A 15,715-nucleotide genomic window follows, 5' to 3' on the forward strand; every position below is an offset into this window, starting at 1 on the left:
GGTTGCGAAGAAAGGAATCTGTTCAAAATGCATATGGTTTCTATAACTTTTGTCACGGAACTTTAATCCAATTGCTTAGCGAGAGTTTCTTAAGGTTTGGTCGAGGCATTACGCTATTAGCCCATTTACCGATACTACTATTAGTTAATTCTTAATATTACTTCTTAATATCTTAATAATACAGATGGGCTCTATGGATCTCGTTGAAATTTGGCATAGATACTAATTAAGTTTTTTTTATTCCGCGCAGACGGAGTCGCGGGCGACAGATAGTATTGTATAAATTACAGACTTTTTGGATACATAAGCTATCGTTTAAACAAATATTCTTTATTTTTTTGTTTTTTTTTTCTAGCCTAAAGGTCCACTACTTTTACCTTACCTTAAAGATATCTTGAACATTGCATTGTTTGTATATTTTTAAAGAAACATTTAAATATTAAATTGGTCACGTTTTCGTTCACATATAAAACCTTTATAATGTATAAAAATTAACATTTTATAATGAGTTCATCGAAGTTTCAATTTTTCGATGCATATAAATGAACCGCTGCAAGTAAACGGTGAAAACCTTTTGTGACAATATAAAAATGTTTTCTTCTAACAATATACCATTAAAAGAGAAATTATATTTAAATTATATAAAACAATTTTCTCAATGTTATAAAGTCTGTTGTAAATGAGGTTATCATTTCGTCTATATTTCTTTCTTAAGAATCTTTCTTGCCATTTTCATATAATATTTTTACGATTTTTTATCTCAATTAAAATATAATCTTACTAAATAACTAACCACTACAAAACATATGTATAAAAGTATAAAAAAATGGTCGAAATTCTTCCAAAATTCATAATAAATTTTTTTTTATTCATTTGTTTTTTTTTTAATGCAAAATAGGTTTATCAAGTTCTTCTTAATATTGACTTTAACTGTGACAAATCTTCATTTGTTTGCAATACGTTACGTGTTGAAAATTATACAGTATAAGAAACCTAAAGGACGTCTTCGTGTACTTACTTCGCTGGTGCAGTGATCCAAAGTGGGTCTTCGACAGTTCGCCAAAGTCGCCAATTCTGCCCCTTCTCTTGCCAGTCCATCTAACCGCTAATGGATATCACCTAAAGATTTTATATCGCTTTGCTGACCTTTGAGAAAGAGGTAAGCTCGTTTCTTAAAGGACCCTAATTCCTTTCAACTTAAATAATATGCGATTTTTGTATCTTTTTAAGCGTTCGTTGATATATTTTATTATTTGTATTTGCGAGTCACGTGCTAAAGAATGGAATCACGTCGTGGCAACTAATTACAGCTGGCACGCGACTTTTTCACTAAAAAAAAAACACGTAAAAATAAAAATTCTGAACGTGATTCGATTAGCGGCGCTAAAACATTGAATGAACGTTTTCTTTTATCATTTACAATACTGGCCTTTTGGAGTAAAGTTTTTTAACTCTTTTTTTCTACTTTTTCTTCAGGGTTTATTTTAGTAGGTCAAACGGCCCAACGGGAAACACCCACTAAAATATCTCTAATTCTTTACCACAGACCACTGACTCTGGTGAAGTCATCTTTGGTTTAATCCGAATCTGTACAAAAATATATTGTTATCTCTACATTTTATAAAGGAGTGAGAGAGATGAAATTATATACTTTAATAAGTTTCATAGTTACTCTACCTTTTTGCTTCGTATCCTATAGAAGTATGGATACGAATTTATAAAAATAAATAGAATATATAATTAAAATGTCTTTTAATTTGTACTAAAACATCACAACAACTCACAGCCTAGCTTTTTTTATTTTTTTTTTAATTATAAAAATTAATTCTACTTAAAGTTTAGTCTTTGTCTCTGTTCTTTCTTCTTGATTCTTCGTTCCTCTTCTATCTTGTTCTTTCGCTTCCTTCAATGAGTCTGGTAATTTCTGATTATTAGTCTCTGGTAGAGTCAATACAAGGAAACCTGATAATGTTGCCATACAACCGAAGAGTATTGTTGGTAAGTAGATGTAAAATTTCGCCTGAAAACAGAAATATTAAAATTATAGATTTAAATAAAAAAATAGTAATAAAAATAATCTGTCACTCGGGGACAGACCGTATTTTTTCAACAGTATAAGATATTTTCAAATCGGTTCAGTAGTTTTGGAGTCTACAATTCAATCAAATCTTTCTTTTGTATAATATGAGTATAGATAAATATTTACATATAATTATTAAATTTAATAGTGTTCGACTCGGTAGTTACGCCTAAAGGGAAGTTCCCTTTTGATATGTTCAGAATTTTATAACTTAATTAATAATAATTTAAAATAAAATAGGTAAATAAATTTACTGATTTTTTCCGAGCCAAACGAGCGAGTGGCCACCAGAAATCGCTGAAATAGCAAAGTAACCGTGGCCCATCAACATACGCAAGTCCACTTACGCTTCCTATCCTTTCCTTATAAGAATAAGGGTGAGACGGGAAAGAGGACTAAATTTGGCCTCTGGGACGCATTTTAAATTGCATTTAAAAACAAAACATGAAAACAGAGCTGTTTCCGAGATAGATAGTGTAATGTGGGAAAAATTGCTTGGTTTAAAGAACTAAATTTATGTATAGTGTATAATAAACTAATATTGAGAAATGTCTATAAGATTAAAATATAAATTCGAATTGTAATCGAACTTCCGTCCTTTGTTATTCCATTTAACGTACTCAGTAAAAGCTAAAAGAATATATTGAAATCAATGGAGAGAGAGTATTTAATCTGACGAATCAAACATTAATTTATTTCACAGTAATCGAAATCAATTTTGTAACAAACTATACGGATAATGAATTCCTCTTTACTCGTATATCCGATTTACTAGTAATTGAATAGCAAAATACGAACGTGAAATTTGACTATTAACTTTGTAAAGGCGTTTTGTGTATCAAATATTATTTTCAGTGGAAGTTTTACGTAAAAACCCAGTTTTATTCTATAGTTTTGATATTTTTTTGTTTATGGAAGTATTTTAAACATAATTTATCTTAAATAATATATAATGAGGAAATATTTGTTTGGTTGTTTGCATTGCATGCGACGAAATTACTGAACCGATTTAAATAATTATTTTCATGCTGGGTAGCTACACTATCCATGATATTGTTTATGTTTATTAGAATTTTTTTAAGTTCGCATGGACGTATTCGTACGCAAATGCTTGTGGTTAATAAAGCCAAAAGTCAGTAAATAATGCACTATAAATTTTGACAAAGCGCCAATAGTCTAATAGTTATTGTTTTAAACGTTCCTTTTAAAACCTTTTCATTCTACTATTGTGAACTATTTTAGTACAAGCGTGAAGCTTAGTTGGAATCATTACAAGGAATACATTTCAAATAACCTAATTATATTATATAAAGAAAGATTATTTAATATTTCTTACCAATAGCGGTGTTTGTGGTGCGATAGTGGAACCAATCTTTCCGATAGTAGAACACACAGCTAGTAATGTGGTCCTGTAGTCTGTTGGGAATACTTCAGCCGCGAACACATATAAAGAATTGTAGGCGAGTGTTATGAAGAACTTTCCACCCAAGTAAAATACAGTAGACCAATTGCCATCTAAAAAAATTAAATGATGTTAATGATAATAGTTTGTAGGTTATGTTACACTTATAACTAGGTAGAAACATAGTAGTTTTTTTTTAATGAAGCAGATTTTAACTACAGATTAATAATTCAAACGTTAACGGTCTTCATGTGTCATTTTGAAAATAGTTTACCGTTTTTTTCGTTTAGGACACCTGTAAAAAAATATTAGCAAATTTTCGATTACGTAATTGCTATTCTTAGCGACATTTTGGTAAGGTTTAGTTTGGATAAAAGCTTCATATATTTGTTGAAAACATACATATTATGTTTTCATTTCTCTGTCATTCTTGTATTTTCGTATAAAATATTCACGATAACGTATTCAGTTTGCGTATTTCGTTTGATAACTTACAGAAACTGAATACTTTGCTTGTACCTTTTATAAATTGTTTGCAATATATTTCGAAGGCTAAGGAGAAAGTAGGCTTGAAATACAAAAAAAAATGTTTTATATGAATAACAAAGTGTATGTAAAAACATTATTGGAGCTTTCATATTAAACGGTTAACTTTTTTCTTATTTTATACGGTGGCTAACGAGCGAGCGGTCATCTGAAATCGCTGAAATAGCGAAAATGACCGTTGCCCATAGACATAAGCAATTGCATATGCGTTGCCTAACTTTCATCGACGGAGGAGAGGATACACAGAAAGAAAATATTTTCCCTTTCCATGCATCCTCCCATCCGGAAAGTCCACTTCCACTTCCCATCCTTTCCTTGTAAGAAAGAGGGTGGGAAGGGAAACAGGACTATATAAGGCTTCCGAGACACACACTCATCAGACGAAACGCGGAATAGCTTCCACTTGACGCCTGTCTTCTGTGTGGTCGTGGTATTTCACCGGGCGAGCCGGGCCAATTCGTGCGAAGATGTTAAAGCGGGCTCTATCACTGTTAACTAATTTGTAAATGGTATTATGTTGAGAAAGGTAATCAATCAATATCAGGTAAGCAGGTGAGCATCATTATTCTACAACTAAGATATAGTAGATTATAACTTAATTAGTATAATAATAATTGAATAGCTAATCTGCCTATAATTACCTCTGTAATGCTCGAAAGATAAAACCGATACTGTACCGGTGTCTCGCGCAACACTAGCCTTATTAAAACATAAATGTTTATGTCCCCTCACTAATCAATCTGACACTTGATAAAAGCGCGCAATTCGCTCCAAAGGATTCTAACATAGTCTAAAAGTATATATAACTGTCATAAATATATTTAAACGTAATATTTACTAACCTGGAAGGAATCCGTAGTTAATTAAAATTAATCCAGTTAAAATGTAAGCGATTGCAATGACCTTTTTTCTTCCAAATCTGTCCAAGAATATTAATTTACATACATTTGCAGGAGCTTCAATGACAATAACAACGATATAATTCAAGTAGCTATTCCCAGATAATTCTATAGCATTGATAGAAAGACCGTAATACACTAAAGTAGATGATGACCAGAGGAAAGAACAAATAAAAACTCTCTTCCAAATCATAGCTGATGATAAAATTTGTCTAAAAGATGACTGATTACTTTCTCTGTTTTCAAATTTTTTTGCTTCTCTTTGTTGCATTGCGTGTTTTTCCACTTGATTGTAATGTTCTTTTGGGACAGTCACATTGTTCATTTTCTCTGATTTAATTAAAGCATTTAAACCTTCTTCATAACGACCTTTGCTGAAGAACCATCGGAAGCTTTCTGTTAACATCCACATATATAAGAAGACGAAGATAGCAGGGGTATAGATGATGAGGAGAAGGTGTCGCCAATTCTGCAGCCACCAGAACAACAAGGTGACAGTCACGCCACCAAGAATGAACATCGTGTTGAAGAGTAGACTGACGAACACACGACCTTTCGGTCCGACTAACTCCAAGGCTGGAAAAAAAAAATCTTGATTATACGATAGGTCATGCGCAAATAATAGTATCAAAAATGTTGTAATTTATACAATGTTAATGATTTTTGTTTTTACTTTATATTCAATACTGAAAAGGATAAAGAAAAAATGTCTATGTAATTCCTCTTTACTAATTGTTTATTAAATTTGAATATAGAAAATCCAAGGGACCTTAATCTGCTTCAATCAGAAAGATTTAAAACTAAAATTATCATTATTTCCCCTAATATTTAGAAAGATGTATTAATAAGAAAGAGTGTCGGTGGATCAGGGGTTAAGCACACGACATTTGCCGGTCCTGGGTTCAAATAACGCCGTGTACCAATATGCTTTTCAATACTAGATTTACATATGTACATTTATCCGACGTTCTTACGGTGAAGGAAACATCGTGATGCAACATGCACATATGCTGGGCCAGCGTGGTTGATTATGGTCTAGTCATTCTACACTCAGTAGGGAATTATATCGAGCTTGATGTATGAGAAATGTAAGAACCTAATTTCTATCAACCTTTTAAAAGCTGTACATATAACTAACAGTTTTCTTTATAAACTAGCACGTTTAGTCGTACAAAGTTCTAAAGTAACATAAATAGACGTTAAGTAATGTTGCGGACGAAAACGTAACCCCGCCTTTCTGAATGGAACTATTGCGAAGTAAATTTAGTGGGCAAGTTGTAGAAACTTTTGAAAACTTAGTAGCACGGGTATGGTCAAGAATAATACAACGATAACAGATATGATTACTTAGAGCCTGTAGCTTAATTACATTTAAGACTGTATACTTAGACTTGTAGAGTAGCTGTTGCCCGCGACTTTGTCCACGCGGAATTAAAAAAAAAAAACAAGTAGTAGCATATGTGTTTTTTAGACTATGTTCTATATGTACACCAAATTTCATTGAGATCCGTTTGACATGTATATAAACTCAAACTTCAATCCATCCATCCATCTAAACATTCGCATTTATAATATTTAGTAAAAAAGACTAAATTTCCTCTTTGTCTTTATCGTCGGCGAATTAAAAAAAACATACCGAAGATTTCTGAGATCGAAAACTCTGTATAAAATCTTAGACAAAATAACGATATGTTTAAATCAGTTAACTACGATCAATGTGTTCAGTGATCAAAAAAATACGTAGTGTTTTTAACGGAAACTTGAATTATTTGATCCGTCATTGTTCAGGAACATAAAACAAATGTTACGGAAGCGAGCATTCAACGAAAACATTTAATTAGTCACAAGGAACTGATGAGGCGTTAAAGGTGAAACATCAAAGATGATGCTTATTGACGTACTATTAAAGAAGATTGATTAGTATGTTTTTTTATTATTAAAAAGGTTAAAGGTTCGTTACCTAACAAATAATTTACCCTTTAACTTTTGCCCTTTAAATACAGAAAAAAAAACACTTAACAGTTATAATAAGCCTTGTTTTTAAACGTTTTATTGTGGGTTTCTGTGACAAAATAGAAATAATACTTTAATACTAGGCGTTTCCCGCAACTCCATCCGCGTAAATTAAAAAAACTTAATAATTAGCCTACGTGTTCTTCCAATCTATGTTCTACATCTATGACAAATATCGACATCAGTTGAGCCAATCAAACAAACATACATCCATCTAAAATTTAGCATTTTTAATATTAGTAAGATGTTTTAAACGGCCTGTTTGGTCTCAGATTTTTTATGAATTATTAAGAATTAAACTAGATATTGTTTTGATTCCAATTTTAAATTTATAGACTTGGCCACAAATAATTTTTTTTTTTTTTAAAAAGAATGTAACTGAATTTAGGCACTCCAAATACAAATAATGTAAATAAAAAAGTTAAGGGAATGCCAGTATTATATTTAGTAATACGAATTTAGCTTAACTTTTTCATGACCTCATTTATTATGGTTGAATAGAGCGATGATAAAAAGTAATCGACGATTAACTGTACGAATTATTTGAAGCGTATCAATTTTGTTTTGTTTTTTTTAATAGATGAAAGTTGTTTAAAGGTAATTCTATTTACAGCCAACTTTTGAATATTTAAATTAGCGTAATGTTTACTACAAATTTCATTTGAAATACTTGACCTATCTTTTATAAGGCGATCGATATATTTTTATACATCCACGCTTACAAAGTAATCAAAATAAGTTACAATCTTTACGATAGATTGAGTTTGATCGTTATTCATTTAAGTATATTTTTTTAATTAATTTATTACAACCATGAGATAGATCTTTACGTATTATTTTAACTAATCAATCATATGATCAGGAAGTTAACACGTTCCTACCGGTCTACTAACAATCTAGAGTTCCGTAAACATTGACCTTTATTATTTCAAAGTAAGTTCATTATATTTTATAAGTATTATACTTTAACATAAATGATCTTTAATATTTTTTATACCGCAAAGTAGAGACCCGTAGCAATTAATGCAGTGAAGGAAACCGCGCAACACAGTTAGTCAACACATCTTATTTCATACTAATATTATAAATGCGAATGTTTAGATGGATGCATGGCTGAAAGTATGTTCAGAACGGCTCAACGGATGACGTTGAAATTTGTCTTAGATGTAGAACATAATCTGGAAGAAAACATAGGCTACTAATTAAGTTTTCTTAATTCCGCGCGGACGGGCTCGTTGGCTTTTATTATAAAGAGAAGAGATTTGTTTGTTTGCATTGAACAGGCTCCGAAATTACTGGACCGATTTGAAAAATTCGTTCACTGATGGGAAGCTACATTATGCCCGGTTGACATAGACTATAATTGTTTTTCGTTTTTTTTTTTAATTCCGCGCAGACGAACTCGCGTGTAATTGCCAGTTAATAATAATCCTGTTTCTAATAACTTAACAACAGCATAAATAACTCGATTGTTTACGTTACATATTATTTTCCAAGTTCATACGTATATTAAAATAAAGTTGCTTCTATAATTTATTGTAAGGCATGTAAGCTATTTATTAATAGGAAGCAAAGAATCTCATTCGACTTGGAATTAATATGTTTAATAAAAAATGGGATAATTTAATGAGATGCCTATAAATATGAAAAAAAATGTAAATACCTAGAAAAGGTTTTATTTTCAATATTTCCTTATTTTACATTAAATAACTATTTTATTTTATAAGAGCGTGCTAGGATAGCTCTATATCGTGTGCAAAGAGTATTAACATATGGCCACACCACGGTAAACAGTGTGCCGAGGGAACCAGAGGGGGTTTAGTGGGTAGGCTCCTTGTCCCTTTAGGGATGTGGAGAGAGTCCCATATAACCGGAGTGGCTTTCCCCGAGGCACCCGGTATGCGTAACGCATTCCCCCTCTTAAAAAAAAGGATAGCTCTGTATTACCACAGAAATTGAACAGCTTTTACTAAAAAACTATTCGTGAATTAGATGCTATAATTTCTATTTATTTTTAAAATCTTTGTATAATAGAAGATTTCTTCCATTTTTATTTTATTTTATTCCTAAAGCCATTTGTTAGAAAAAAAATAAACAAATAATATTATATATGTACAGTATGTTTCCCATATTAATATAATAATATAAACATTACAAAAAAAACTTATATCGTACAAATAACGACATTTATATATTTGGATTTCAATTTAATCACTTGAGTGAACCTTCACTTACCCAAAACAAAACACGCTGTATAAATTCCACCTCCGATCGCCGGCTCCAAGAATTCGAGTATAATAAACATGTTGTAATTCAATGAGAACGCTCGGATAACACCAAAGATTCCGCTGGTCACACAAGCGAAGACCAATGCAAGTCGACGACCATACTTGTCAGAAATTAAACCGGTCAGTGGAATCGAGAGGAAGAACCCAGCATTGTGGACTGTACCGACCAATGATCGCTTCCAATCCTGGCAGGCGAGATTGAACTGGAAAAAAAAAGAAAATTCTATTTATTTTTTATTATTACCAGTCAGAAGTAAAGAGGATGAATTTATCCATGAAGGTTAAGAACATTCAGAAGGATACCATAGCAAAATGCAGAAAAATCTATTTTCTGTACCCTTTCTCTATCCTAAGGAATGCAACAGATCTACAACTTCTTGCAGGTTTTTAAGGTCAGCTTTTTCGGTATTTTGATGAACTCAGGTAAAAAAAAAGTTGTAACTAACAAATAAAGGTGTAGGCTGGCAACACACACAAGTATGTACAATCCTTATGAATAAAAAAACCAAAAAGGTCACATATTTCAAAGAAGAGATACTAAAGGTAAAGTAAGCTTAAATAGTAAAAAATCAAAATGGCTTCCCCGCGCATCTTTGTTGAATTTATAAAGAGACAAACGGGAGTTGAAAATTCGCCAAAATAAACTCCGCTTGTTTATGGTCGTATTTGACTTAGCTTCGTCTTATTTTTCCTTTTGCTTTTTAATATAAAATGAGCGTTAACCCATAGTAGCCTAGAGTTTCAATTTTGATACCAATCTTTTAAACCGAATGTTCACATTATTATTAGTTTTTTTTATAGGTTGGCTGTACCTATTTTACTGTTGTATAATATTCTTTTCAACGAAATTAAAAAAAAAAAACAAATTTAATTATTGTTTTATTTTATTGAGCAAACACAGTAATATTAAAAATAAATCACTTTCGATTATAAATCAGGCTACTAAGGGTTAAGTCTATTGTTTGTAAGAATACTAAAATTAAGCCTTATTTTTTCTCTACCGTGAGTTAACACTGGCGAACATTCATTTAAAAATATATATTTATCTCAGTTTTGTCATGTAGAATGACAAGGATGCCGATATATCTTCGTATGAGTGTTTCGGCATCGGATTCCGACGTAATAAATAAAATCTTATTTACATTTTGTACTCTTCATATCTTACTTATATTATAAATGCGAATGTTTAGATGGATGTATGTTTGAAGGAATCTCCAGAACGGTTGCATGGATTTGCTGAAATTTAACATAGATGTAAAACATGGCCTGTAAGACATAGGCTATCAATTACGTTTTTTTTTTAATTTCGCGCAAACGGAATCGCGGGCGACAGCTTGTAGTTCATAATATGATCATGGTAAGAAATGCAAATACGTGGAGAAATGGATGAAAATTCAAGTCTGACTCACACACATTATTTAGCGTAGTAAATCACAATTATAAACGGCGATGACTTTACGTAAGATTAGTTGCGTCATTTTTTTTTCAAGTTATTCTATTAAATATTACATAAACTGAACTGAAATCATTAATGGAAATAACACATAGTGAAATTAAAATGTATTTTACGAAAAAAGCCGTAGTCCGCGAATCCGTCCACGCGGAAATAAAAAATAATTAGTAGTCTATGTGTTCTTCCAGACTATGTTCTACATCAATGCTAAATTTCATAGAGATCCGTTGAGCGGTTTTAGAGATAACGAGTAACAAACATCCATCCATCCAAACATTCGAATTTATACTAAACTGATATATAAACACGGCTAAACACTCAAGTACATATATTCGTCCGGTGGCGGCACCGACTAGTTTCGAGCCCATCGGGGGCCCTTCATCAGGATGAGTGGTACTGGTATTATTTCGCGGACGCGGCCCGTCGCTCATGCGTGACCTCGAAAAGCGAGCGATGGGCTCGAAACTAGTCGGTGCCGCCACCGGACGAATGTACGTGAGTGTTTAGCCGTGTTTATATATCAGTTTAGTATTATGCCTCACGAAAATTTGAATAATTCGCATTTATAATATTAGTAAGAAGTAAAATAATTAAGATTTAAATTTGTACGATTCAGGCTATTTGTTTTCTATTTGACGTTAGTTTCTGAGATTTTTCTATAAAACATATCGTCATCCCTATCATTATCTTTGACAAAACGGAGATAACAATACGTTTTACACGGGGATTTTGGTCTCAGAAACCTACGGTATGACGCATAAAATGTATATGTTTTAAAACGTACAATTATTTATACAGAAGGGTTATCATTCACTTGATTTCACCAAAAACTATTGTGATACGTTTTCGAAATTAAGCATCTGTTATTAAAAAATTTCGTGCACCCACCCTATTAATATCAACAAAATTGCTAACTGAATGAAAAGTTAAGGCTTTCCATTGAATGTATTGAAAACGAGACCTATTGAGTTATGGGGCTTAAAGCGTTCTAGCAACAATGGCTTACACATTGCAATTGTCCCGAAGCTTAAATGTAAAAACCTTTTTCCACTAAGCTGTCTCACTGTTATTACTAGCTGTCACCCGCGACACCGTTCGCGCGTTGTTAAAGAAAAACTTAATAAGTAGCCTATGTGTTCTTTTAGACTATGCTCATCTTCGCGTCCCGGAGGCCTAATTTAGTCCTCTTTCCCTTCCCACCCTTTTTCTTAGAAGGAAAGTGGAAGTGGACTTTCCGGATGAGAGGATGCATGGGAAGGGAAAATATTTTCTTTCTGTGCATCCTCTCCTCCGTCTATTAAAGGTAGGCAACGCATACGCGATTGCGTATGTCTATGGGCAACGGACACTTCGCTATTTCAGCGATTTCGGGTGGCCGATTGCTCGTATGCCATCTTTTGATATATAAAAAAAATCATCAAGATCCGTAGAGCCGTCCGAAGATACCTTCAAACATCCATCTAAACTCTCGCATTAATAAGATTAAATCGACAACAATCAAATCTAGAGCCAACTAGTTAGACATAATTATATATATCAAGGTATAAACACCCGTTGTATAAGATGGCCAATACCATTTGCCAAATATTAGCCAACGTGCTGTTTAGTGTTTTTGAGTATACAGTCGGGAGTCTGAGTCGCGTTGATAGCCGCGCTAGTGAAAAAAGGTTCTAACATTGGCACTGCAATTTCGACATCGAACTTGCATCGCTTGATATGAGTATGCGTCTGGATTATCGATTTCATTCGTGAAATCAATTAAAATTTTTTCGACGTCGCACACGTTAGCCTCATTGTAAGCTTTGAATTATATTTACTTCGTTGGTAAGTCTGGAATCTACAGAAATAATAATAAAGAGCTAACATTTTTATTTATGTAACTTTGTGACAAATAAACAAAAAAAAACTACTGGACAAATTATAAAAATTCTTTCTACATTCACACATCATCTCACTATACGTCACCACCGAGGGGCTCGGAGCCTACCTTAAGTTAAGGGCGATTAGGCCATAGTCAACCACGCTGGCCAAGTGCGGTTTGGTTGACTTCACACATATCTTTGAATTCTCAGATACGTGCAGGTTGCATCACGATGTTTTCCATCACCGTAAGAACGTCGGATAAATGTACATATGTAAATCGGATATCGAAAAACACATTGGAACATGGCGGGACTTGAACACAGGACCTGCAGATTGCTAGTCAAGCGCTTGACCACTGAGCCACAGACGCTCTAATATAGTAATTATAATCCCTAAGTAATATAATCTATATGTATAATTTTTTAAGGTGGTTTTAAATATAAACCACCAGTTCGAAGTTGAGACAGGCCGGTATTATGCAATAAAATCAATGGAAACTTTGTACACTGTCGAGAACATGGAAAATACCACCAATGTAATCCAGAACATGTGATGCAAATCATTGCTCAATGTTACATGATATGGCCTGACACAGAGTATTTATCGGTAAGTAATGAGTGTCGACAGCACGTAGAACCTCTCTTTAAGTTTCACACGAGGACAGAACATTGAAACAGGACGCTAGATTGAAGTACGTTTAGACATTACTATTTAGAATCCGTGAATGGCGTGCTTTTGTTACCAAGTCAAGTGTCAGACTGATTAGTGAGGGGACATAAACGTTGATATTATAATAAGGCTAGTATTGCGCCGGTACACCGGCACAGCGTCGGATTTTCTTCGTTACAGTCTTCGTTACGTACTTAATATACAATGCCAAGACAAAACTGCCCCTCTAGACAATGTGACATTCGTTGGATGTTAACATTAATCGAAAGGTGTAAAAAGTATGGAACTGTCACGATTTTCTTCCTCACTATTCAGACACATTTGACGAATCTTTTCGTCTTCCTTTTGTCACTACATGTGCATTCAAACAATATCATTGTACCGGTAACTATAACGAAGTAACAGCCCGAGCCGAGGCTACATAGGGAGACCTCGAGTCTTGTTACTCTTAAACGAGGTTCAGGCTAAGCGTCATCTGCGCTCGGCCACCTCAACCCCGGTGAAGCTGTAAATGCCTCCTCAAGGCAAACAGTGACTACTCAGTCACAAAAAAAAATCATTGTACCTCATTTTCTACTGCTCTGTATGATTGTTCTACCCTCGTGTGACTTATCGGTTCGAACGCAGATAGGATTCAGTTCGTGTGACTGATCTGATGCGATTTTTGGCTCCCCTCCGAATCACTGTGAGCTCAATTGATGTTGATTCACTTACTTTTCTAAGTAATTCATCCATTTGATAGAATTTAAATGGAATTAAACATTTCTAGATTTAATATGAATACAATCTTACTAATATTATAAATGCGAATATTCAAATAGATGGATGGATGTTTGTTAGAAGGTATTTCTAAAACGGTCCATCGGATCTCGATGAAATTTGGCATAGATATAAAACATAGTCTAGAAGTAAATAAAGGCTACTTATTAGGTTTTTTTCCTTAATTTCAATTAAAAAAGCAAGCAATTATTACATGGAATATTTTCCGGTGATTTTGTTTAAATTGGAAACTATTTCTGTCAAAACTCGCGCTGTATTCTATCCGTAAACAAAATTTGTCATAGTAATTTTTTCAATAGAATGCACACAAAAGGTATTAATTATGAACAAATTGCTCAGAGACATAATTTTGAAACATTAACTCAAGCAAGCGAGCGTTCCCTGTGTTTATATATACAAATTATCTTTTATAATATATACGACCTCACTGTAATAATGACTTTATTATCAACACGACCGGGACTAGAATTTAGCTAATTGTAAACAAAAACGCAAATATAAATGTTTTATTCATATTTTTAAGGCTTGAAAGCGAGTAAACGAGTGCAAGTCTAAGAAATAAGTTCGCGTGTTGTGATAAGACTGATTAAAAATTAAAATAAATCATGCTATTTAGAGTTCGTATTTTTATAATAGAAGTTATAAATTATAATATCATTAGTATTCATCATCAGCTCACTTTACGTCTCCACCGAGGGGCTCGGAGCCTACCCTAAGTTAACGGTGACTAGGCCATAGTTAATTATTAGTATTATGACTTCATAATTATAGTTTAATATCGCCCTTAACTTAGGGTAGGCTCCGAGCCTCTCGGTAGGGACGTATAGTGAGCTGATGATGATGATGTACTAGATTATGATTTAAAAATTCTATTGTAAAAGACTAGCTGTCGCCCGTGACTCCGGAATAAAAAATCTTAACTTAGTTTTACCGTTCAGCCGTTCTGGAGATACCTTCAAACAAACATCCATCCATCCATCTAAACATTCACATTTATAATATTAGTAAGATTATCGTACGATCTTCAAGGTCGAGTTGGATGCAACCATTCAATAAAATCTTACTAATATTATAAACGTGAATGTTTGAATAGATGGACGGATTTTTGTTAAAGGCATTTCCAGAACGGCTCTAGATGAAAATTATGATAAATATAGAACATAGTCTGGAAGAACACATAGGCTACTAATTATCTTTATTTTAATTCCGCGCGGACGGAGTCGCGGGCGACTGCTAGTAATACAATAAATATTCTCAGATCAAGTATTTATCAAATAAGAGAAGGTAAACGATTTCGTGTTAATTTAATTCGTTATTAATTGTATTTGGGTATCGTTTACGTTGAACGACTCTTGTTTGTTCGAACGTGTGAAGACTTTGACAATAGAAAAATGGACTAGGCGAAGAACTGCTGTTGAACTAAATATATTATGACCCTTTTCTCAGGAAGTGGACGTAAGATTAAACTTTAATTTTGAACAAATTTTGCAGTCATTTACGTCAAAACAAAGTTAGACCTTAGTGTTAGTAGCTTAAAGTTATCATTTGATAAAGGAGATATGAGCGCGCTTGACAGATCCTGTATCTTAAAAGTCAAAGTCTGTAGGTAAATAATTTGCAATGAAAATGCTTTCAGTGTACAAGATACAAATTGTATGTGAATTGTTTTAAAATAATTTAACGATAATTTGTTTTTAATTCATTTTACTATTTCCAATGATT

General features: G+C 33.0%; 1 protein-coding gene across 1 annotated transcript in view; it reads right to left on the reverse strand.

The window, feature by feature from the left end:
• Positions 1-1,780: 1,780 nt before the first annotated feature.
• The window catches only part of LOC106122647 (organic cation transporter protein), a 19,427-nt gene continuing 5,492 nt past the window's right edge, over positions 1,781-15,715 (reverse strand). The window contains exons 3-6 of the mRNA XM_013318741.1: positions 9,176-9,431; positions 4,871-5,503; positions 3,417-3,595; positions 1,781-2,020 (exon numbers count right to left, since the gene is read on the reverse strand). Of these exons, the coding sequence (XP_013174195.1) occupies positions 1,832-2,020; positions 3,417-3,595; positions 4,871-5,503; positions 9,176-9,431 (1,257 nt within the window). The 3' untranslated portion in view covers positions 1,781-1,831. The remainder of the gene's footprint in view (positions 2,021-3,416; positions 3,596-4,870; positions 5,504-9,175; positions 9,432-15,715) is intronic.

The sequence above is a fragment of the Papilio xuthus genome, unplaced genomic scaffold (genome assembly GCF_000836235.2).
Source record: "Papilio xuthus unplaced genomic scaffold, Pxut_1.1 DF826923.1, whole genome shotgun sequence".
NCBI lineage: Eukaryota > Metazoa > Arthropoda > Insecta > Lepidoptera > Papilionidae > Papilio > Papilio xuthus.